Source organism: Podarcis muralis, chromosome 3 (genome assembly GCF_964188315.1).
Source record: "Podarcis muralis chromosome 3, rPodMur119.hap1.1, whole genome shotgun sequence".
NCBI lineage: Eukaryota > Metazoa > Chordata > Lepidosauria > Squamata > Lacertidae > Podarcis > Podarcis muralis.
Window position 1 is genome coordinate 30,230,319 of NC_135657.1, and position 24,787 is coordinate 30,255,105.

At 43.9% G+C, this 24,787-nt stretch overlaps 1 protein-coding gene and 1 non-coding gene across 2 annotated transcripts; one reads left to right on the forward strand and one right to left on the reverse strand.

Moving 5' to 3' along the window:
• The first annotated feature begins 763 nt into the window (after positions 1–763).
• Positions 764–836, forward strand: TRNAT-UGU (transfer RNA threonine (anticodon UGU)). The gene has a single exon. It is a non-coding gene; the product is annotated as a tRNA-Thr (tRNA).
• A 1,750-nt stretch (positions 837–2,586) lies between these two features.
• HHIPL2 (HHIP like 2) lies at positions 2,587–23,369 on the reverse strand. The gene is made up of 9 exons (XM_028724588.2): positions 22,780–23,369; positions 17,351–18,003; positions 15,191–15,334; positions 13,105–13,436; positions 11,524–11,650; positions 11,121–11,266; positions 10,746–10,827; positions 7,127–7,209; positions 2,587–4,209 (listed from the first exon to the last, which is right to left on the reverse strand). Exons 1-9 carry the CDS (start codon positions 23,158–23,160, stop codon positions 3,812–3,814), a joined length of 2,346 nt encoding a protein of 781 aa, XP_028580421.2. The 5' UTR covers positions 23,161–23,369; the 3' UTR covers positions 2,587–3,811.
• Between the last annotated feature and the right edge of the window lie 1,418 nt (positions 23,370–24,787).

The window sequence follows — 24,787 nt, forward strand, 5'->3', positions numbered from 1 at the left end:
GGGGAAAATAAATTTAGACCAGGCTGTGATTTTCATTCTTATACCCTGACCCACCCACCTCCCCACCTCCTATAGGGCCTGCATGGTTTTTTTGCAGTCCGATCCATCATGTCTACGCAGAAGTAAGTCCTCGTGTAAGTCGATCGGGTCTTACCTTAATTGTTGTGAATAGGAATTCCAGCGTGAGACCGAAGAAGGAGCTCTTTCTGCCAAACCGGGAACGGGGAACTTGAAGCGACGCTGCTAGGAATAAAATGAATTTATTTGTATGTTATGATGGTTTTCATAGTATCTGGTAGAAATCGCTCTTTTGCAGTGAGAAGCGAAGTAGACATCTGCACAAAGCCAAACCTGGAAAAGCGTGAATCTGAGATGGATTATGTGATTTTAAAAACCCTTTTTAGAGACGGCCGGGTGGGGGCGAATGCATTGCAACAATAAGCCGTCCTTGGATTTGCTTTTTTAGCTGGACATCATACAATCATGTTGGGGGGGGGATCTCTCTCTTCAGGTCCAGGAGGAGGAGAATTGCTTTGGAAAACTTCCCCGGGGACGCACGATCCGGCTGTGTCTCTGCTTCGGGGCTGTGGTTTTCTTTCTTTTTCCCCGGCGTTATGCACACAGCGCTTGGGGGGATTTTTTAATTAAAAGCTTGCTTTTTGGGTCTTCGCGACAACATCGATCTAAAAAGTCGGTAAAATGGTAGAAGCATCCGGGTAGCATAGAACAGTACCATTCATTTGTATCAGCAGAACTGATAGGTGGCTCCATAGCTCAGTGGTTAGAGCACTGGTCTTGTAAACCAGGGGTCGCGAGTTCGATCCTCGCTGGGGCCTGGGCGGTTTTTTCCTCCTTTTCCTCTTTTTTTTCTTTAAGAACTTAGAATTTAATGCAAAACGTTTAATGCAAGATTTGAAGCTCTGTGGAAGTCAAAACTTCTGCCCTTTGATCAACGTATAAGAAAAAGTGGGGAGGGACCATTATGGCTTCTTTTTTTTCTCTACAGCAGGAAAAAATAATTTATTATTTAAAAAAAAAACATAAATCGTATTTACGTACGCCTGCTTCAAAAGTGAAAATTACTCTTAAGAGATTTGAAGGTTCGAAAGGACAGCGGGGAGGCGTCGCTGGTTGCAAAGGCTGCAGTTTCATGTGTCTTTCCAGGCTAATGCCAGCAGGTGGCGCTAAAGGACAAGTAATCTGCGCAGGTCCCAGAAGTGAGAAAAGTTACCTGGAAGACGGGTCGGATTTATCCTGGGCGTTGCGCTGTGGGGCAAGCCATGTGCTTCCAAGGGATGGTTGTGTACGCAGCCCCGAAGTGGTACTTCAACCACGTGGCACAATCTGAGTGAATTTCCGCTTCAGAGACCCAAAGAGAAAAAATGTGTTATACTGCTACTGTATTCTTTATTATGTAATAAACTCACGAAGAAGTATTGTATATCCCCACCCATTAAGAATGGTGATCAGGGCTCCAGGCAGCCTGGAACACCTGGGACAAGTTTAACCGGGGGGGGGGGGGGAGGAATATTTTCTTATTCCTGGGACAAGTTTAACCCGGGGTGGGGGGAGGAATATTGCACAGGCACCTTGCTTTTCTGTCTTAGATACACAAAGCGCAACAGGCTGAATAATAATAACTGTAAACATTTTATTGATTATTTCCTAACGTAAAGGTCTAGCCCAGTATGTGCAACATATACAGTTCATATGTACGGTATATTACCTATGAGACTAATTCCATTATTAATACATTTCTTCTTTTCTTACTGTTTCTTCTTGTAAGTTCCTGTATAACACAATCATTAGGTAAAAATAGAAAAGTCCTCAAGGTAACAGAACAACACAGCTAATGTAGATTGCTGGCACAAGCAAACAAGGTGCAAACTGCTAACTTAACAAGGTTTCCAAATAGCTCCCTTCCTCAGCTGATAGTAGATCGTCAGTGTGTATAACAGGTACATAAGTAATTATACGTGAATGATTATCAATAGTAAAGATACTGAATTTGTTTTGACCTTTTTTCTGTGTTAGATGGCAGCTAAAAGCTTTTTTTTATAGCAGCATGTCTCTTCCAGACATTGTTTAGTTATGTATAATGGTTTTTAACATTTGCAGGTTTTATCTGTCTTTCATGGCTAGTTGTTTTACACAGTTATGTAACCTGCTTAGGTATTATTTATTAAGTGATTTGTATTTTTTTCTCTAAATAAGGATACATTATCTAGTTGTATAGGGACGCGGGTGGCGCTGTGGGTAAAAGCCTCAGTGCCTAGGGCTTGCCGGTCGAAAGGTCGAGGTTCGAATCCCCATGGCGGGGTGCGCTCCCGTTGTTCAGTCCCAGCGCCTGCCAACCTAGCAGCTCGCAAGCACTCCCGGGTGCAAGTAGATACATAGGGACCGCTTACCAGCGGGAAGGTAAACGGCGTTCCGTGTGCTGCGCTGGCTCGCCAGATGCAGCTTGTCACGCTGGCCACGTGACCCGGAAGTGTCTGCAGACAGCGCTGGCTCCCGGCCTCTAGAGTGAGATGAGCGCACAACCCTAGAGTCTGTCAAGACTGGCCCGTACGGGCAGGGGTACCTTTACCTTTATCTAGTTGTATAGCGCTGAATGAGAGATGCATCCGTTCCTGCAAGTCATCCATTAGTGTGGTGGAACAGGCTGTAAATGCATTGGAAATATGGCAGTCATAACGTGAAAAAATAAAGGCAAAGATGCCTTCCTTGCCTTGCTTGATTTAGGGATGGCCTTAGTCTGGCCCTGCAAAGTCATTCTTAAGTCCTTGCCCACTACTAGACATAAGGTTTACTGCAAAGCATAGCTTATTATCCTAATTGTTCCTATCCTACCCATATCCAAACACAGGTGAATACCCACCCACCCACCCCCAATACTGGTGCATTTGGAATTTGTATCTGTGATAGTATGATCTGAATCCCAGGTGTCCAGGAATAATGTACACCCACGTTGGGTGTTGATAGGATGTTGTCTAATAAAGTGACCAGGTGAGACTTACAACAAAAGGTCACGGCATTTAAGTGCTTTTGTTGAAACATTTTTTGCCTTGCAAGAGAACCACACAAATAGACGCACTTTGATTTATTTGTTCTCATCCAGTATTTTATTATAGGGAGAGAGAAAATACGCGTGCTTTAGAATGTATGTTGCAACTGATAAAAGAAAATCAACTGCCCAGTATCATCAAAATATCAGACTGGGCAATTTAGTTAATTCTGCTCCCTGTAGTTAATTCCTTAGAAGGTTTGCATTTTATTAGACTGTTCAGCCATTGAAATACAGCCAATGTTCCTTGCTTACTAACCTTTTGATATACAGCCTTACTCTCCCCAAGACAAAAGTACCACAGACTTATTAACCTCGCCATCTTTTCAGTGATGCTCTTTGCCATGCAAGTCGATGGGGGAACTGAATTTCCCAAAGAGGGTGCAAATCACTTGCTGCTTCACACAGCCAAAGCAACCCCACTGACATTCCTGTAGAACTATACTGCTGTAAATGGCCACCGTGTCACCTCCTTAAACCGGTCATCGGAGTAAGATTTCTGCAAAGCAACAACCTGGAATCCATCTGGGGCATTTAAACTCCTCATTAAGCGAATGTGCTGCATCTGTCACAGTGGCCTAGCAGCTGCTTGCTTTTCCTGGAGCGGAATGCTTTCATTCATATACATATATATATTTATTTGGCGTGTAAACTACACACTGATCTCACTCTCTTACTAAGAGCAGAACGGAAGCAAGTTGCCCAGCAACTCCATCTACATTCACATAACTGGTGTATACTGGAAGTTCAAGCAGCACTTCTTAAGCCGGAACTCTTTCTCTTCTTCTGCATTTTCTCCTTAGCCGCTGACTTCAGCTTTGGAACCTGTTTCTTTTGGGCTCTAGTTAACCGGGAGCCTTTTTTCTTTGGCGGGGAGGTCGTCACCGTCGCTTTCGAGACCCGTGGAGCCTTTTGCGCCGTTCTGTCCGACTTCGTCTTGGATCCCCGGGCCTTGGGGGTTTGGGTCATTTGCTGCTTTCTGCCAGACCTGGGAGCCTTCGCTGCCTTACGTTTAGTAGGGTCTTTGTGGGAGGCAGGCTTCTTGGATCTTGGAGTGGAAGAATTTGGGGGCGGTTCGGTAGCATTGAAGGCTGTTTTGGGGGGACGGGTTGTAAGACGCTCTTTAAGCAGTTCAAGGACGGTTTCTGTGAAAAGACATTTTAAGAGGTTACCATCCTTGTTTCAACAGGTTGAATTCAGCAGCGATACAGAGCAATTTAAGATGGTGGGTGGGAAAGGAACAGAAAAGATTATTTATGTATGCGACAACAGCACCGTGGATGCTACTAGTCCAGAGATGGAAAGAAGAAAGAGTCCCTACTAGAGAGGAATGGCAAACCAAGCTGTTAGACTACGCCAAAATGGCAAAACTGACCGGAAAAGCTCAGGAACCAAGAAGACAAAAACTTCAAGAAAGAATGGGGGGAAATTATAATTTATTGAGGAGACCGCTGTAAGCAGATGAAAACATTAGCAGGATTTAAATCTCACTTGTAATGTAACAGATACTATGGACAATATGGATAGATATAAAATATAGATTATGAAATAATATGCAGTTGAGAAGGTTGACAATAGGACCCATGGAGGAGATGGTGGGGAAGTCTTGAGATTCAGAGAGATCTCTTTATATGGATATGTATTTGGTATTGTAAATCTATATTTGTAATATCAAAAACAATTTTTTAAAAATGGTGGGTGAGGTGTCATTATTATTAAGTAGTGGGTTGACAAAGCAGATGACAGAGATTTCTCCAAGTAATTCTTTATAAGTAAGCTGGAACTGAACTGAACTGCTCAGCCGGCCTGCTTTTATAGGCAGCTGGCTGTCAACATTGTAACAATAGCCCAGGGTTTCCCACATAAATTAACTGACGTGGACCTGACTATATACACAATACCCCTGGTGGCCGGGGTGAGAACTTCAATACATAACAATTATCACAGTGCTTTGCAGCATTGCCTGAACCCCTCAGCCACCCTTAACAACAGCACCCCTGCCTTGAATCAGTCTATCCCTCAGCCTCACAGGTTTGTGGTAAGGATAAAATGGAAAGGGGGGGACATGGGGAATATTCTGAGCTGTTAGGAAGAGGTTTGCTGGCTTGGGTAATCCACCCTAAGCTTCAAACATTTAGATTTGGGATGAGGAGCCATTGACCAGTGCAGGGTTTCCCAAACTTGGGTCTCCAGCTGCTTTTGGACTACAATCCCCATCATCCTAGACCACTGGTCCTGCTAGCTAGGGATGATGGGAGTTGTAGTACAAAAAACAGCTAGAGACCCAAGTTTGGAAGCCTTGGACCAGTGAGCCAAGTTGGGATTTCGATTAGGCCCACAGAGCCAACTCTTGAAAAACACACCCACCTGCCCCCCCCGACCTGTTGTCATCGTGCGGGGGGGGGCAGGTACCCATGTAGCCACATGGGACTACAACTCCCATCATAAAGGAATGATCGAGAGCTTAAAGTGAGCTCCAAATTGCTCTTCTGCAAGAGCAAGACCTGTTCCCCCTGCTTATCAGCTGACGGAGAGCAGGAACATGCCAAACACTAAGAGGTTTGCACTCAAGCCGCTTTGAAAATGGAAGAGAAAAGGTCCATTTTAGCCGGCACAGACCCTCCAAGTGTCCCTATTTTCCAGGGACATCCCTGATTTAGAGAAGCCATCCTGGTTTCTAATTTGATCCTGGAATGTCCTGCTTTTCCTTAGGATGTCCCTATTTTCCTTAGAGAAATGTTGGAGCGTATGGCATTATCCCGACCCCCGAGCCATCTGAAGGCAATCCTGTATAGGGCAGGTTTTTTTAATGTTTAATGTTTTATTTTGTTCTTATACAGTGGTACCTTGGGTTAAGTACTTAATTCATTCCGGAGGTCTGTTCTTAACCTGAAACTGTTCTTAACCTGAAGCACCACTTTAGCTAATGGGGCCTCCCCATGCCACCGGAGCACGATTTCTGTTCTCATCCTGAAGCAAAGTTCTTGACCCGAGGTACTATTTCTGGGTTAGTGGAGTCTGTAACCTAAAGCGTATGTAACCTGAAGCGTATGTAACCCGAGGTACCACTGTATATGTTGGAAGCTGCCCAGAGTGGCTGGGGCAACCCAGTAAGATGTGTGGGGTATAAATAGTAAAATTATCATTATGGAATGGGGCGTCCCTATTTTCATTGGAGAAATGTGGGAGGGTGTGGGCAGTTTCAGTGACAACTTGGACTGGTGTCCAATCCACCTTTCAACGGGGGTGGGGACAGATAAGGGTCTGGTCCCCCAGGCTGAAAAGTTCACCCCTGATTCAGATATACTTAGATCAAAATATATACATTCAGACTGGAGGGTTTTGTTGTTTTTAGTATTCTGCAACATGTCACTGATACAGTACTATTGCATTAGTGATGGTGGATTTACACTGGAGTGTCCACACACCACATTACTTTATTTGTTGTTCTGCACTGCTTCCCCAGTGACAGTGGCGTAGCGTGGGTTGCCAGCACCCGGGGCAAGGCAAGTAATTTGCGCCCCCTAACCCGTGGATTTGCGCCCCCTAACCCGTGGATTTGTGCCCCCTAACCTGTGGATTTGCCCTAACCCCAGATGTTGCGCCCGGTGCAGCCGGCCCCCCCTGCACCCCCCACGCTACGCCACTGCCCAGTGATACAGTATTAGTGCCGCCTAGAAGGGCACTGTTGGACTACAGCACAACAAAAGCAAGCCCATTCCTGCCTCCCCACCCCCCAAAAAACCCACAAATCCTAGAACATTTGTTGTGCCAATTGGAAAACTGCCAGTATGTCCATTGCAAAAGCGATTGCAGGTGCAAACAGTGTCAAAACGTGATTGTGTATAACCACCCCAATACCATCATGAGCAAAATAATCACAAGTGTACAATAAAGAGGGGGGGGTAACTAAATTGATTATTATTGATTGATTGTAGTATTTACTTAGTTGGAAGCCTTTAATGGTTGGCGCACACATCGAAAGCTCCTTTCAATGTGTCTTAGCATTTGTGCTACATAGCAAACAAAACAGAAAAACACCACATATCCTTGTTGACTTACTTGCACGGGGAATGAATGGGATTCGCTTACTCTTTGTTTTCACTGGAATAGGCTTCTGTTTACATTTCCCTGGTGGAGCTCTCCTAAAAAGCAAACAGATTCGGTCACAAAAATTATGTGTGGACATCTTGAGAATGGATAAGGAGCCTGTGTTTGTGGTGGTTTTCTAGAGGCAGATGGCCAATTTCTGTCTTTCTGTTAAATCATCAGCTTGCCAGCAAAAGACCTTGAAAGCACTCTCATGCGAACAGAACAAGAGCTATATCCTGCCCGAATCCTTCCATTAGTTTCTCTCCTTGTGAAGAAGTGGATTTTCAGTTAAGGAAAATGTCAAGCATTTTGTACTTGAAAAGAACTCTCTTCCTGATTTAGGTTTTGTTAGGTACTGAGTTGAATAGGATCCAAATGCTGCAGCCTGATTGGTCCTAGAACAATAGGATTCAGAATGCAGCAGCCTGAGTGGTCCTAGAACAATGCAGCTGTATGATTGGTCTGCAGGAGCCACCCAATCCAGCTTCAGATGGAAGTGAATCCACAACCTGATTGGCCTACAGGAGAATTCCGGAATTAGCCAATCACGTGCAGCCCATTGTGTAAATAATGTATATAAAGCAGATACTTTGGGGGAACATTCATTCCTCCTCACCGCTATGAGCTGAATAAAGAGCATGAAATCCACCCTCGACTCCGAGTATATTTCAGGTTTCCTGTGGATGATATTTGCCTACTATATCTTTGGTTTTAAGTCTTTCCACTGCTCTGCTAAATTAATTGGAACTGTGATACATTTATCATTCCCAAGGGGTCACATGCGTGCCATACTTTTAAAATACATGCCCTCCCAAAGAATTCTGGGAACTGTAGTTTGCCCCTCCTAGAGCTACAGTTCGTAGCACTCTTAAACAAACTACATTTCCCAGGATTCTTTGGAAGAAGCAAGTTCTCTGGAATCTCAGTATTTAGTGGGAGCAATTCATTTGTAGTAAAAGAAACAACTTCAAGAGTAAATATGAGCAAGTGAGTGAATTTCAGCAGGAAACTCACATGATGCCCCAATCCAGATTGGACCCTATAGCTACTTTTTTTTTTACAAAACAGGCCTGTTTAACCACACTTTTTAAAAAAATGTTAAATAATGTAACATGTCGTTTGGCTTTGGTGAGTTTGAGTTCTCGCGTTTCTGCCTTGAAAACTCCATGGCCTTTTTATGCTACTGAAGTTGAGACAGTTCTCACTTTCTCTCTTGAGTGTAATTCACAAACATGCTAAAGAAATGAATGGGGAATATAGACTTCTAAAAACCTGCAGAAAGGTCCATGGATCTTCCTGGAAGTTCTTGTTGAACACGTTTTCCACTGAAGGTGAAGTAATACCCGTTCTCAGATAGCATGAACAACAGGTTGGTAAGTTTTGTTGTGTTTTTGGTGTGTGTGTGTGTGTGTGTGTGTGTGTTTAAAGCCTTACATTCTTCTCCTCCCCACACACACAAAAAGAGATTAAATGGGAGAGAAATAGAGGCTGGTGGTTTGATGCCAATGCCATCATGTGGCTGCTGCAAAAAAACCAAAAAACAAAACAATACCTGCATGAATAAGAAGCACCCATCCCACAATAAACGCACACCTGAAAGCACCCATAGGCTCAGAAAACTAAAAATAAAATCTGGAAAGTGTGTATCAAAGAGATTAAAGCTTCCCAGAACAGCTTGACATCTTCATAACAAGATGAAAAGAACATGAAAATTACTATCTGCCCAGAAAAGCATCCCAAATGTTGGTAGGCCTGGAAGTCTTCCCTACTTGGGAGCAAAAGCGATGCTTTCTTGGTACATTAATCTTTTGGATATCCTTTGGATAAAAGGAGATAGACAAACAGTGAATATTTATTACTGTCGTTGATGTGCCTTGCCATTACTTGGACGGAAGTTCTGTCAACAACTCCCGTGTTTTTCTAGACTAGTTCCTGAGTCTCAGACGAATTCTATGGTTGGTCTCAACTTCAAAATAAATACAAACTACAAAGAGATGTATTTTTCTCTGCTTTCTATGCTGCGGGTTGCCTGCAAGCCAGCTCTCCTTGAGCACAAATGGGGACAGAGTTCCCTACAGTAGGGGTGAAAACAGACACAATATAAAACGAGTAACTCAACTGAGATGAGCGCAGCAGCAGACTGAACACTGGACAGGCCCTGCTCCAGATTTATTTCCAATTTCTCCTATTTGGTAAACAGCTCTCATGCTATGCTGCTGTTTCAATTATTACTAATAAAACATCCACCTCTTCACTTTGGCTGTGCTTATTTTAGTTAAGCCTTGGTTCTAAACCAATTCCTTGGACCTCTCGAGTTACAGCTGCTGTAATTGGCTTCTTTTGCCTGAGGCCTCAGAAGCAGAGAGCAGTACTTTAGCTCTTGCTCCTTGGGGTCTTAGGGACAGCTAGTGTGGATTTACACACAGGGAAAAAATACTATAAATAAGTCAGAAATTAAAACATTAAAACCAAGGGGGGAAACCCCTGTGTAAAAATGCTAGAGAAAAGTTTTGTGCTCTCTGGCGCCATCTGGTGTTGCATGCCTATAACACATTCAAATCACTGGGTTGTTTTGTTTACTATTGTAGCTGAGTCCCTAGAGTACAGCCTGAGATCTCCTGCGCAAGCTGGGTGAACAAAGCAGGAGTGGTGGTAGCTCTTCTACCTAACATGGTTGGTTTTTTACTCCTTGAGAGTTGGCACCATCTGAACCAGCAGGGGAAGAATGACCTAGGGTTTTGGGTCAGGTTTCTTGATATCAATTGTAGTAGCTTATGCGATATTTAATTCCTGTTACTGATGGAACATGCTCCCATGCTTCACAGTATTTTGTTATTCTGCACACACACACGAAATACCTTCATGAGACATTCTTCCCTCAAAGAATCCTGGGGACCCTTACAGAGTTACCACTTCCAGCAACTTTTAACAAATTCTCTGGAGGAAAGAAAGTTGGGGAACCAATTGTGGGGCTTTCAGGGCTCTTGGTTTCCTAATCCTCAAATTCCTTAAAAGGAGTTTAAGCCTGTGGACTCCCACTGATTTAACTGGAGCCCAATTGCTTTAAATCAATGTACTTCGTTTTAATTAAATTAGTGGATTGACCTGCAAGTGCCAGAGCAGGAAACTGTGGCTTCCCAGGAACATAGTTGTTCTGCAGGTTTAATGCATGAAACTGAAATCCAGTCATGTGAATGGAGTGTTTCTGTTGTATCTGTTAAGTTGTGGGTGAACATATCAGACGACACAGCGATTCTTCAAACAGCTCTTGTTTATTCACAGGCCAGAACAGAACTGAGCTGAAGGGTTCAGCCAGCCTGCTTATATAGAGCTCCACTAGAACACAACAGTAACCATTTTCTGTAACTATCCAATCACTGAACGTCACTTTTGATCCCTCATTTGCATATGTGGACCTGAGTGAAAACTATCTACAGTATCCCCCTGCTGGCCCAGGGTGAGAACTTCAGTACATAACAGTATCTATCACCCTGGAAGAAAACTGATGAATGTTTGTGTGTGATGCTGATGCTGTTCAAAAAAAATCAGCAGGTCGCAGGGACATTCAAGGACTTGAAAAAGTACCCACCTTGCAGGATCCACAACTTTGTATATCGATCCATGTGGCGCAAAGGCACTGGGGTAGGACGTAGCCATAAAATAGAGCTCAGCTGGAGACAACAGGAAGAGAGGAGAAAGCCAGGAATGTGAAATTCGTCAGACAAAGTTGCAACAAGTTGATAACCGTGCAATTTTTTTCTCTCTATGTAAGCCAGGCCTGTGCAAGTTGTAATCTACCACCAGCCTAAAGAAACCATGTGGCCTTCCAGGTTCCTGATTATTTCAGGGTTGCCATATTTCAAAAAGTAAACCAGGACACCCCAAAAGTTGTTGAACAACTCAGAGTTGGTGGCCTCCCAAAAAAATGATTTTCTAAGAATACAGACACAGCAACCAACATTACCTGCTTCATCCTCAGCAAAAGAAATGATGTATTTGCTGTAAGAGCTGACCATCCCTGGAAAGGCACAGGCTTTAGTGCTACCAATACAAATGTCTTGCTTCTTCCATTGATTTGCTCTCTCATCTTCTTGCAAAGTCATAAGCCGACTGGATGAAAAAACAAAAACATATGTTTTATGCTTTCACAGTTCCACTGTAGCTTAGAAAAACTCTTTCTGGTACAGTATATCCCCAAATAGATCCAAGGCTTTCTCTGGGACCGTAAATATTTTTTGCTACTCCCCGTTGCCATGAACTGTTTGAGCCCATGACTAGGAATGAACCAAAAACCAATATTCTGAGATGGTCTATAGAAAACCTACCTACTGTGCTGAAAAGTCAATGGAAAGAAGTTTGTTCCTTACCCATTCATAAAATCACCAAAAATGTATAGGCCGTTCAGGTTTGGAGACTCACATCCTCTATACACATAACCTCCAGTGACTGATTTTCCCACTGAATGGCTGTAGGCAAATATTGGAAGTATATCATCTGTGAAAAACAGAGAAAATGCACTTGAGTCAATTAAAATTGTTTGATTATCTAAAAAGGAAATAGTCATCCTTCTTCAATGCATGAGCAATTTTTTTCTAAAAACAAATTGGGCATTTAAAGTAAAATTAGTGTAGTTTATAGCAGCGTTGTCCAACCTTTTTCCTACTGTGGCCCCCATCCGACCTAGTTTCCTTCCTGTTGCCCCTCCCATGGGCGTAGGCACAGGAGACAACTGCCCCCCAAATAAGTAAAAATCAATACAAATCAGAGGTACTGCCCCCACAAGAAACCTGCCCCCCTAACAAAAATCCTGGCTACACCCATCCGTGGCAAAAAAAAAGGGAGAGAGAGAGCACTAGGTCTTGGTGACCCACCCCCTTACCCGCTTGTGATTGGCCAAGCAGACAGCTAGCCAATCAGGATTCCCCCCCCCCTTCACTTCTCATTTCCCTCTGTGGCCCCCTAGCCTTGGGCTGTGGTTCCCCCATTTACGCATTGTTCACCGTGATCCCCTTGGAATATCTTGGTTTATATGGAAACACTGGTTTATAGGACCACCATGCATCCAGCTTTGAAGCAGACAGACCTCTGTTTGAAGGCGTCCTCTGGTTGAATGGCTGATGGGCCCAAGACTGGTTTAAAAATAACTAACCATTAAAATGGAAAGGAGGGGTCTTGAAATTACACATATTCAGAGACCTCCAGCAGTGGAGGTAGATCATCACAACTAGTGGCCACAAATAGCCTTTTCTGCCGTGTATTTGCCAAATCCTCTTTTAAAGCCAGTCATGTTGTTGGCCATAACTATTTCCTGTGGGAGCAAATTTCATAGTCCATGTGCGCTGTGTGAAGTACTTTTTTTTGTCTGTCCTGAATCTTCCACCATTCAACTTCACTGAATGCCCCCAGGCTCTGTGAGAAATGGAGAGAGAAAACGTTTCTCTATTCATTTTCCCCACCCCGTATGATTTTATACGCCTCTATCGTGTCTCCTTGTACAGTGGTACCTCTGGTTGCAAATGGGATCTGTTCTGGAGGCCCGTTCGCAACCTGAAAAGAACACAACCTGTGTCTGCGCACGCGCGGGTTGCAATTCGCCGCTTCTGCACATGCACGTGATGTCACTTTGTGTGTCTGCGCATGCGCAAGCGGCAAAACCCAGAAGTAACCCTTTCCGGTACTTCCAGGTCGCCATGGGACGCAACCTGAAAACGCGCAACCTGAAGCAAACGTAACATGAGGTATGACTTGCCTTTTCCTGAAACTAAAGCACTCTAAATGTTGTAACTTTGCCCCCAAGGATCTTATCCTTAATGAAGAACATGTGCACTTCCTATCCCTTCACAAAGGAATGACAAAAATGATAGCTGCAGAATTAACAGTTAAACCAAATACAGGTATGATAAGGCCTTCCCACGAACACGTTAAAAATGACAGGTAACATTCTTTACCTAAGGAGGAATTTTGACAAAGCTTGATGTCATAGCACTCAAAGCCTTCCTTAGCTCTCCAGCCGTAGTTCCCGCCTTTAACAATTATGTCCACTTCTTCAAACTTGTTCTGGCCGACATCTCCACAGAAAATTCGCCCCCTTCCTTTGCGACTGAGCGGGTCACCTCTGTCCACAGAGCAACGCCACATGTTCCTCACCCCATAGGCATAGACTTCTGGGAGAGCTTGAGGGTCAGAGGCAAAAGGATTGTCAGAGGGGATGCGGTAAGGCTTCCCGTCAGAGCTTCTTCCATCCACATCGATCCGCAAAACCTTTCCTAGTAAACTACTCCTGAGAGGAAACCAAGGCATAAAACAAGGATTAGCGAACGTGACAAAGAAACAGAAGGGAGAGTGTCGTAGCACTTTCCATATATGCTGGCTGGCTGCTTGACTAGATGGGATATCATCACCTTCTGTCAAATGATACGCAAGGGAACTTACATAAAAGATTTGGAAAAGAGAAATTAAAGTCTAAGGTACGAGACTGGTTGCATTACCTTCAGATAAACGAGGTATTTAAACAGGACAGGAAAATAGGCTTCCAGATGGAGAGGTCAAAACTAGAAACAGAGCTGTTAGAACCCAATACTAAGAACTTGTCAAGAATGTATAACTTGCTGTTGAAATGGAATACACAGGATGAAACGGTGAAATCAGCTATGATTAAATGGGCACAAGACATTGGTCATGACATTATGTTTGCTGACTGGGAACAGTTATGGACCACCGGTGTTAAGTTTACGGCATGTAATGCCTTAAGAGAAAATATAATGAAAATGATTTACAGGTGGTACATGACCCCAGTCAAGCTTGCAAAAATTTACCATTTGCCCAATAACAAGTGCTGGAAATGCAATGAGACTGAAGGTACCTTTTATCACCTTTGGTGGACCTGCCCGAAGATTAAAGCCTTTTGGGAAATGATCTATAACGAAATTAAGAAAGTCCTTAAATGGACCTTTCCTAAGAAACCTGAGGCTTTTCTCCTGGGCATGGTTGGCCAATTGGTGTCAAGGAAGGATAGGACGTTTTTTATGTATGCTACTACAGCAGCAAGAATTCTTCTGGCAAAGTATTGGAAGACACAAGAACTACCCACTCTGGAAGAATGGCAGACGAAGGTGATTGACTATATGGGACTGGCAGAGATGACCGGCAGAATCCGTGACCAGGGGAGAGAGACAGTGGAAGAAGACCGGAAGAAATTTAAAATTTATCTTTAAAATTGTTGTAAAATTGAGGAGTGCTGAGATGTTAAGGTGTTAAGAAATAGAGAATTGCAGCTGTAAACAATAAGTTAAGGAAAAAAGAATTTAATGAAAGTGAATTAAATAATTAGTTGGAGGGTTGCTGAAGAAAGGTAAAACAAGGATGCAGAAAAGGGGAGGTATGGGGAAGTCCAGGAAGTAAGGTGCATGAAAATAAGACTATGAAATTATGTTTATATGTTTGTATGTTTTGTTTTGTCTATTGTTTGTTTTTATTATGTGTTTGGAAAATTAATAAAAATTTATTTAAAAAATAAATAAATAAAAGATTTGGAAAAAAAGCAATAAATGATAAGATAATCTTAAGGCAGCCCTGTTCAGGGAAGTTTTTAATGTATGATGTATTAGTGTATATGTATATATATAATAGTATTTATAGTATATATGTGTGTGTGTGTGTGTGTGTGTGTGTATACATATACATATACATATACATATACATACATACACACACACACACACACACATACACACACACACACATATATATATATAAATATATAATAGTATATTATAGTTTTTAATGTATGATATATTAGTGTATTTTAGTCTTTGTGGAAGCTGCCCAGAATGGCTGGGGAAACCCAGCCAGATGGGCGGGGTACAAATAATAAATTATTATTATTATTATTATTATTATTATTATTATTATTATTATTATTTAAAAAGCACCCCTGAACAGAAAAGCAGCATTATTTTAAAAAGTATAATTTGCCTTTAAAGGCAAAGTAAGCTGTCTCATATGTAATCAGCACTTATTGAAGATGGACCTTACCTGTTCTGAGCATTCCCAAATTTACCAAAAGGGTCCCCGGCTTTCCCTCCATCCCCTGTAAACAGGTACATGTAGCCATCCAGGCCAAAGAGGATCTGTCCCCCATTATGGTTTGCGGCTGGTTCTTCGATTTCTAAGAGACTCCTGAAGAGAGGGGGGGAGAGAGAGAAACACAGAGATCAGAAACTAGGAAAAAGAGCAAGGGAGGAAGGCTGGTTAACATCCAGGGCCTTACTAAGTTCAAAGACGTATTTTAGTTATTCAGTCACTAAGCAGAACATCTTATCTGCATAGTGCTCAATCTTCCCCTTTTCCTAGACAAAGCAAAAAAGGACCTTAAAATTCCTGGGATAATTCTATCCTTCTGATGAAATCTGTCTGCTGGATAGAGCCGTCTTAAGTGCACATCTGGCACTCCCACTTGCCCTCCCAGGAGAGAAGCTGGGTCAGAATGTGTTGCATCCATCAGCATGCATACATCAATGCTATGGAAAGGAAGTCAATTAATGGATTTGTTTTTATCTATGATAAGTCTTATGCCAATAGGCAATCACCCATGGTGGACTGCACAACACGTTGCAGGTCTAAGCCGTAGTTAAAGCAGGAAATCCAGACGGCAGATCAGCACAACTCCTGGATGCAGGAGTGGTGCTATTTTTCCAGAAAGAGAGGTGCCAGAGCTCACCATGAATTTCTCCCTTGCCCACCTGAGAGCTGCTGGAGCTGAGCACCAGTGAACTCTGGCTGGAAAAAAAAGCCCTCCGCAAGAGTGTTAACTGTGCAAGGTCTTTCTGCATCCAGCCATTCCTATTTGGCAATATACTTCTCAATACATCTATCCTGCTTCCAGGCACATCTTGAGGTGGCAGCAATTGAACGTGGGTGGAAGAATATTCAAAACTAGGACCCTTAATAAACTAGGAGACACTGTGGTCTGGTAGATGATAGGTTGGGTTGGGTTCTGCTCTGGACATTAAGCCCTGCACAGCAACTGGGAAAGTCACCAAATTCCCAAAAGAGCCAATGTTTGGATGCAGAGGGTGTTCCCCATTCTTCCTTTGAATGACCACCTTCGATTCAAGCCAACAACACAAAGGAGTATTCTTCCTCTGTTGACATGGATCAAGTCATACCTACAAAGGGGGGAGGGATTCCTTTTCATCACTGGCTTCAATTATGATTGAAAAGTGGGTAGCCCTTCCCTCCAATGTCAAGAGAGCTCAGGATCCAGCCTGTCAGAATCTGGGTCCTGTTCTCTGTCTCTGTTCTAGAGCATTGGCTGATGCAACTGGTGGCTCAGGAACCCAAAACTGGCCATGCCATGGTCTAAGATAGGGAGTAAAACACTCACCTAGAAGACTACAGATTGTCATATATAGGTGGAAAAACAGAGCCAATGAACCTGGCAGTGATCTCCATTGAAGACAGTGGGATCAGGCTGCACAAGTAGCCCCCATGTTACAGGCTGAAACTGAAACTACTCTCCAGGTTGAAGATTTGTCTAGATTCTTTCCAAAGTGCCGAGCGTAGGGCTGGCAAAACCTCCTTTCTCCCCTCCCCATCACATTTTGCAAGCATCAGCTGCAAGTCAGAGCAGCCTCTCTTGTAGCCTGTGGCTACAAAGGAAAGCACACACCTTTGCTTTGCCTGCAGACACCTGTTGCCTGCTGGGAACAGGCCCACGCAGCCAATGAACAATGTGGACTCCGCCCATCAGTTGATATCATGAGTGACATCAGCTGATTGACAGGAGGACGTGGTTGGGCCTCATGGATCAAACTGGAACCTCTGTTGGCCAGCATTAGTCTGTGAGCCGAAGGTTCCCCACCCTTACTAGGTTGACCTAGGTTCAGATCCCACATCTGAATGCATTCTTTTATCTTGGATAGCACAGTAGTGCTTAGCACCTGAGTCCACCTCCACCCACATACCTATGAAATTGTCCTTTTGCTTGGCCAGGGAAAATAAATCACAGGTCACAGAATTCATTGTTTCTTGAAGCCCAGTTGGGATTTGCTTTAGCACAGAGTGTACTTGGTTACTACTTATCCCACGGGGTCGATATGAGGACTAAAGGTGACAACTTCACCCTAAGCCCTTGGGAGGAAGCAGAGATCCCAAGAAGATGGAAGAAGGAAGGAAGCTTGGGGAAAACATTACCTTTCGGTGCTTGCATCAGCCTTGTTGACATCTGACGTGGAAACTCTTAATTCACTGATCCTGATTTTCTCCACCTTTTTCTTGTCCTGGTAGGAGTAATAAATGTAGAATTTCCCATTGTCCTTGTATTTGGGGTGGAAGGCCATCCCGAGGAAACCTCTTTCATCTCCTAACCAGGGGGTGGTCAGCACCATGTTCTTAATATCCAGAAAAGGCTCTTCCAGGCGACTTCCGTCTGGAAGAAAGACCCAGATGATGCCCACTTGTTCAGCCACAAACATGCGATGGGTGTTGTCGTTCGCGTGCGCCATCAGCACAGGATTCCTCAGTCCATTGGCCACCTCTTTTAGGCACAGCTGAAGGCAGCCTTTCTTGTCCTCCACCACAGAGCCCAGGTTACGGTTCAGGTCTGTGTTTTTCAGCACGTCGGGGAAGCAGTAGTCTTCATCCTGGATGTTAAGCAGGTTGCAGAAGCGGGTCTTGTTCCTCTCGCAGCATTCCTGGATGTGTTTGTCATCGGTAAGCAACGTGATGGCAGAACGGCAGTAGAGGTGGAACTCCGAACAGTAGTCCGAGCAAAGGCCAGGCAGGTTCCGCAGGGGCGTCTGAGGATTCTCGGCATCGTAAAGATGAGCTGCGTAGGGTGAGCATTCCTGTTAAAGGGCGAAAAGCATTCTGAAAGTGCTGTGCAATGGACTCTATCTGTGTGGCTGCTGCTGTAGCACGATCATGCCTCCTCAGTCTGCACATTTATGTATTACAAAGACACCTCAAATAGCAGGCCTGAATAGCTCAGCTGGTTGGAGCGTGCTACTGATAATACCAAGGTTGCAGGTTCGATCCCCACATAGGACAACTGCATATTCCTACGTTGCAGGGAGTTCGACTTGATGGTCCTCAGGGTCCCTTCCAACTCTACATTTTTATGATTCTATAATCCTAAGTGTGCAATGCTCCCTGATTTTAAGAAACGTAACAGCCCCATTGGATCAGACCAAAGGGCTATGGAAGGGAGACCTCTGGATACTGTTGGACTGCAACTCCCATCAGCCCCAACCAGCAAGGCCGATGGTTGGAGATGATGGGAGACATAGTCCAACAACATCTGGAAAGCCAAAGGTACCCCATCCCAGACCTAATCCAACATCTTGTTTCCCACAACAGCCGTCCAGAAGCCTATGGAAAGCTCACATGCAGGACATGAGGAAATAGCCTTTTCCACTGTTATTACCCAACAATCAGTATTCAGAGCATGGTGCCTCTGATGCCGAAGGTGGCATATAACCCATACCCTCTCACATGCCCCAGCGGAAAACCGGGATGCGTGGCTTTTGGGGGCGTGCTCCTGTGCGAGTCACGTGGCTCGCATGAGAGCAAGGCCCTGAAAGATGCAATATTGCTAGAATTGGCTAGAATTGTTTAAAAGTACTTTTCCAAAAAACAGAAGTCCTTTTTGTTGGGGATAATTCAGATGGAAATTGCCAGGTATCACAAAAGGTTATTTATGTATGCCGCTACTGTGGCCTGTGTTTTGTTAGCCCCAAAATGGAAAACAAGCAAGGTCCCAATTAAAGAAGAATGGCAACTTAAGCTGTTGGAATATGCTCAGCTTGCAGACTTAACATATAGAATAAGAGAACAAGAATAACATATGTTTAAAGAAGATTGGATTGTGTGCACTTGAAAACGTTGGCAGCATTAAGATAAATTCATCAGTGTAAATAAGTTTTGATGGGTGTAATAATGGAATACTGGTTTATTTTATGTAAAATATGCAGGGATTTATGATATGCAAAATGAACCATGGAAAGAGAAGAAGGAAGGTCATTGATATTTTAAGGATGTTTAAATGAGTATTCTAAATTATAAAACAGAAAATTGTGTGTGTGTGTGTGTGTGTGTGTGTGTGTGTGTGAGAGAGAGAGAGAGAGAGAGAGAGAGATGTGATCTCGAGTGAAAGCACCTCAAAAATGGGGTGTTCCCATTTTATTGGGGCAGTTGGGTATGATAACCATTGTTATTAGCAGCCAGTGACAGCCGTATCTTCCATGAGTTGTCTGTTCTCCCTTTAAAAGCTATCTACGTTGTGATGGCACTTGATGGCCACAACCACATCTTGTGTAGGCAGAATCCATAGCTATGTCCAAAGAAGTGTGCCATTCTCGCCATCACACAATAGCATTTCTCCATCTTCTCCACACAGAGAACCTACTACTACGTGCTTGCTCTTCTTCTTGCTTACATAGCTTTTTGTTATTCCAGTCCAAAACTGACTTGTTAAACCCAAAGCTCTTGTTTGACTATTGACTATACAGTTGTACCTTGGAAGCCAAACGGAATCCGTTCCGGAAGTCTGTTCGACTTCCAAAACGTTCAACTTCCAAGGTGCAGCTTCCGATTGGCTGCCAGACGTTCGGCTTCCGAAAGAACGTTCACAAACTGGAACACTCACTTCCAAGTTTGAGGCGTTCAGGAGTTCAGCTGCTAAGGCGTTCATCAACCAAGATACGACTGTAACTGGGAATCTCAAAGTGGTTTGGCAATCAATCCTTCTTTGCAGGGAGCTCTGGGAATGGTAGCTTTGTGAAGGGAATAAGAGTGTCTGAACAAGTATCAGCATCCTTGACAAACTGCAGTTCCCATAATTCTTTGAGGGATGCTATGATGACTGTTTAAAGTGGTGTGATGCTCCTTTAAATGTAAAGGGCAGGTGGGGCCTAAATCTTCAGAGCTCAGTATTGTATGCTGAAGTGCAGTTCAACAAAATGTCCCCTCTGACAAGCCTTTGTCCCAGCATTTGCTTTGGATCCTACAGTCTCTCCCTGTCTCAAGTCCAAACTGAGCCCCTGCAGGGGCTGTCTTTCAGAGAATGCAAGCAACCCCCATTTGCGGCTAAAAATGTCTGAGGTCAAGACATTCCTAAGGGTCTATATAACAGTTGCTAGGATTAAACCGCCTTGCCAGTAAGAGGCTGGCCCATCTGTTCCTTTTTCCTCATCTATGTGAGAGGTTGCAAATGGTGTTCTGCTCATTGTTCCAACCTCTGTCTCAGAGGGGCTGATGAAATATTAAGTCTTTAGGTCCCTCTGTGACTACTGTGTCTGCCGTTTTATAAGGATTTCCTCTCCCTGTCTCCCTGTCTGAAAAGTTGTTTCCACATTATAGCAAGTGGAGCTATGCAGAATTAACTATTGTCCCAGTTCTTAAGGGTTGGTGGGAACCGTAACTGTGAGGGATAAACTAGAGACACCAGGATTTTATTTTATTTTTTTGAGGTGTGGAAAATGTGCTTCAAATGGTGCTTTAAAGGCACAGTGTGTTAAATGTGTTTTTCTGCATTTAATGAGCAGGGGTTTTGAAGTGAAACTTTTTGCATCAGCTTGGGTGGTGGAACTGATAATTAACAGGAGGAGAGAGAGAGGGAGTTTAACCCTTTCCTCCCCTGCTGCAGTCCGAAAGGAAATCCTTTCTCTGGAGCTAGTATTTGCATAGGCAGGAATTCCTGCCCTCTCTGGCACCACTGCATATTGGATGCAAAGACGCATTTGAGGTCACCTTCCTCTTTGGCCCTAAGACTGATATTAATTAATTAATTAATTAATTAGTGAATAAATGTGATGGTTCCTGGCACCGATTAATTAATTGGTGCCAGAAACCATCACATTTATTCACTATTTCCAGCAGTGGTGCCAACACAGCAAGATTTGGGGGCAGAGGTTTGAGGGGCCCATTCAGCAAAAGGAGCAGAAGGGCTCACCTTTCAGATTAAGCGAGGCAACAAGCACATTGCCATCTGAAGAGGGGCAAAATCTTTAAGTCCTAAGTAAACTGAACCACTGGCTTCATTTTCCATCCAGGTTGTCTTTGCTTTACTTTAGACCCATTCCATCCCTGCCCCTGACACACACAAAGTATCCCACACTGGGGGGAAATATGGGTTCCTGTGGCTGTGAAATTATTTTTAAAAATAAGCAGCTTCCTTTTGACTTCACAATCTGAGCAGTGTTGCCCCTTGAAGAGAGCGTATTCAGTACATGCAGATAATATTTTAGCGCTGAGGAAGCTTAGATGGAAGAGTGCTAAGTGTTTGCCTGGTGTGTGTTTTGGCTCCTTTGTGCTGGCAAGGAGTGAATCACTGACCTCCATGACTCACTGTAAAAGGGGAACCCTTTCTGCTCCTAAATCACTGGATAGGCAGGGTGCCAATGGGAGCTGCACCCTTTGCTCATTGTTCTCCTGCTAGTTACACACACACACACACTGGCTGGTTTCTGCCTTCAGCCAGATGGGCAGCCTTCACTAGAAAGCAGGGGGAGCAGGAACCGAGCAACTGAGACTGGAGGGAGCCCTTTCCAAGAAGGCATGGGTGCCAGCTGTTTGATCTGAGGCTGCTTTCAGAGCTGCAGCTTTCCAGGGCACCAGGCAGCAGCACAATCTAAACACATCGCTTCATGGCATCTGGGAATCAAAACACCAAGGTCCACTTTGCTCAGCCCTGCATAAGCCGCCGAGCGCTGCCCAGTCTCGGTCTGCATTTATTTGCAAAGCAAATGGAAGAAACACTTATCTTTTTGTTCCGAACCTCAGACACAAAATGATTAGCTTCGCCACCTTTCCAGCAACGGAGAGCACCGCTGCTGCTTCATTTGATCTAGAATATTAACTTGAAAGTGTGTTTTGTAGCCCCCTTGGGCAAACAAAAAAACCTGCTTCACAGCTCGCCTTGAGCCTCACGACAACTTTGCGAGAAAGCTGAAGTGGCTCGCCAAAGGGAGGCCAGGAAGAAGACAGCAGTCCAAAGAGATTTTGCATTCCTATTTCTTTTGTCGCACTTTTGCCACCGTTCAAACAGGTTTGGCTGGTTTCTGATATGAAATCCACAAAATCTGTTTAGCAGGGGTTAAAGTAGCATGAGTGAACAAGTTGCAAGCTGTGATTGCTCTTCCAAACTATCTTCAAATTTCCGGGGGGGGGGGGGGGATCATTCCTTGCTCTCCAGCCTTCAGGTGAGAGTGAGGATGTGAGATTTTCACCACTGTGTCATATTGGTTTGAAACATTAAAAGAAAAAAATCACCCTAAGATTATACAGCTTAATACCTGTATGCTAAGCAGATACGTAGAATGAATCAATGGAATATTATCCTCATCCTCCCCCTGAACAATATTGCATTATGTTTTTACATACATCACTATTTGTCCGCAGGAAAGATGCCACTTATATATCTTCCCCTGTAGCTGCTAAAGATGCCACATATATATATTCTACAGACACACACACACACACACACACACGTAGCTGCTTAGTTTTATTTAATTTCTGTTCTCTGTCTTCCCTACTTAAAAAAATAAATAAACCAACAGTAGAATTTGCAATCAAGTGTATATCAGTGGTGCATAATGAAGGTTACAACCCACCCATTGCCTTACCTGGCATAAAATATCTTTGATATATCCTCCACACAATTTGTGAGCCTGCGGATCGATATAATCCATCACCTCCCAGTATTTGGCTGCAATTGTATTGTCTTTGTCCTGATCACAACAACCAAAAGTTTCATAGGCAGAGCAGAACTCCAGGTGGAAGGGAGGCTGGAAAGGAGGACCATAATCGAGGCACTGCGGGTGTCCCAGGAGTGGCCCACTTTGGCCCAAGAGCATAAAGAAGACACCGGTGAGAAAATTTAAAGAATGGAAGGAAATCCCAGCTCTGTTGCTCTTGCAGGAGCTCACAGTAGCTTTCCTCACGGAAGTTTTCCTGTTGCTAGATGTCTCCAAGATGTGACCACCTTGAAGATTAGGGTTATTCATCTTCTGAGCTTTGAAGCATCCCAACCAGCAGAGAGCTCAGTGTTTGCTCAAGTTTGCTTACACCCCCCTCTCTGTCTCCCATTAAGTTTACTATTGGTGTGCTGAGAAGCAAAGCCTTCAGACCGCCTCTTGGCAATTCCACACCTCACACTGCAGAATACTTCCCTCCTTCCTTTTTTTCTGCAATTTTCTCTGACCCCTCTGATAGAAGGAGGCAGATGCCACACAGTAACGTACACTGTGTGAGAGAGAGAGAGGAGGGGGGGGGGAGAGAACTGAAAGCATAAATTACAGCTGCTGCAAGCATTCTATACTATCTGGTCAACAGTTATAGAAAATAATCATTTTTTCCTATTCACAAAGCTCAGGAATCCAAAGCTCAGCAAATACTGTAGCTGGGAAAGACGATGAATCATTTCTGTCCGTTACATTCCCACTCTCATTTACTGTACTTGAAATTAATCAAACTGAGATCACATTCATGTGAAACATGAAACATGAAATTTATAACGGTCAGAGACCAGCTTGAGATCACATTCTAAAGAAATTATATAGGATTTCCCCTTTGCCAAATTACAAGCATGTGGATTTTTTTTTAAAAAAGGGTTTTGTTAATCGATCGTTAATATGCTTCCCACCACAAAAGCCTTGGGTTGTTTAATACGTTCATCCTGGCAATGATATTTTTCAATGACAATATTACAATGGACATCCTTTTTACAAACTGGAAACGAGCATATTAAATGATTTATTAGATGCTACTTAGTAAATCCTACATTTTGACTCATTTATTTTTTGCAACCTTGGCACATATGTACACACACACACACACACACACAGAGAGAGAGAGAGAGAGAGAGAGAGAGAATTTATGTACCCTCCCAAAGCACTACTTATTACCCTAATTACATTCAGTGCTCAGAAATGAATTCATAGACTCATAGAACTGTAGAGTTGAAAGGGACCATGAGGATCATCTAGTCCAGGGGTCAGCAACCCGCGGCTCCGGAGCCGCATGTGGCTCTTTTACACCTTTGCCGCGGCTCCGGGACGGATACTAGCGAGGGGAGGAGGCGCATTGTGCACCCCGACACTCCCCACTGTGGCAGGCGCTGTACTGGCTGTGACGTTGCATGGGGGCGGTGCGTGCGTTAGTCACGCACCGTCCCGACGTCACCTTCCCGCCCGCTGTCAGATCGGAGGGCAGCGGCACGCATGCTTTAAATGTCACAATGGTTTTGCGGCTCCCAGGTTTTTTTCCTTCGGAAACAGGTCCAAGTGGCTCTTTTTGTCTTAAAGGTTGCCGACCCCTGATCTAGTCCAACCCCCTGCAATGCAGGAATCTTTTTTGCCCAACGTGGGGCTCAAACCCACAACCCTGAGATTAAGATTCTCATGCTCTACCAACTGAGCTATCCCAGCTCATAGCCCCATATTGAACATGGGTTGGTCCTGTAAATATTTATGTCTAATTTGCTCTTACTGGTTTCGTTCCCTTTGACCGACAAGACTTTTAAGACTCCGAACATGAAGCTGCTGCTAATAAAAAATGATCAGTTGCCAGAAAAACATGGCCAGGTTTGTTGCTTCAGGGGCAATCTAGCTTGAGTTGCTTCTACCCACCCTC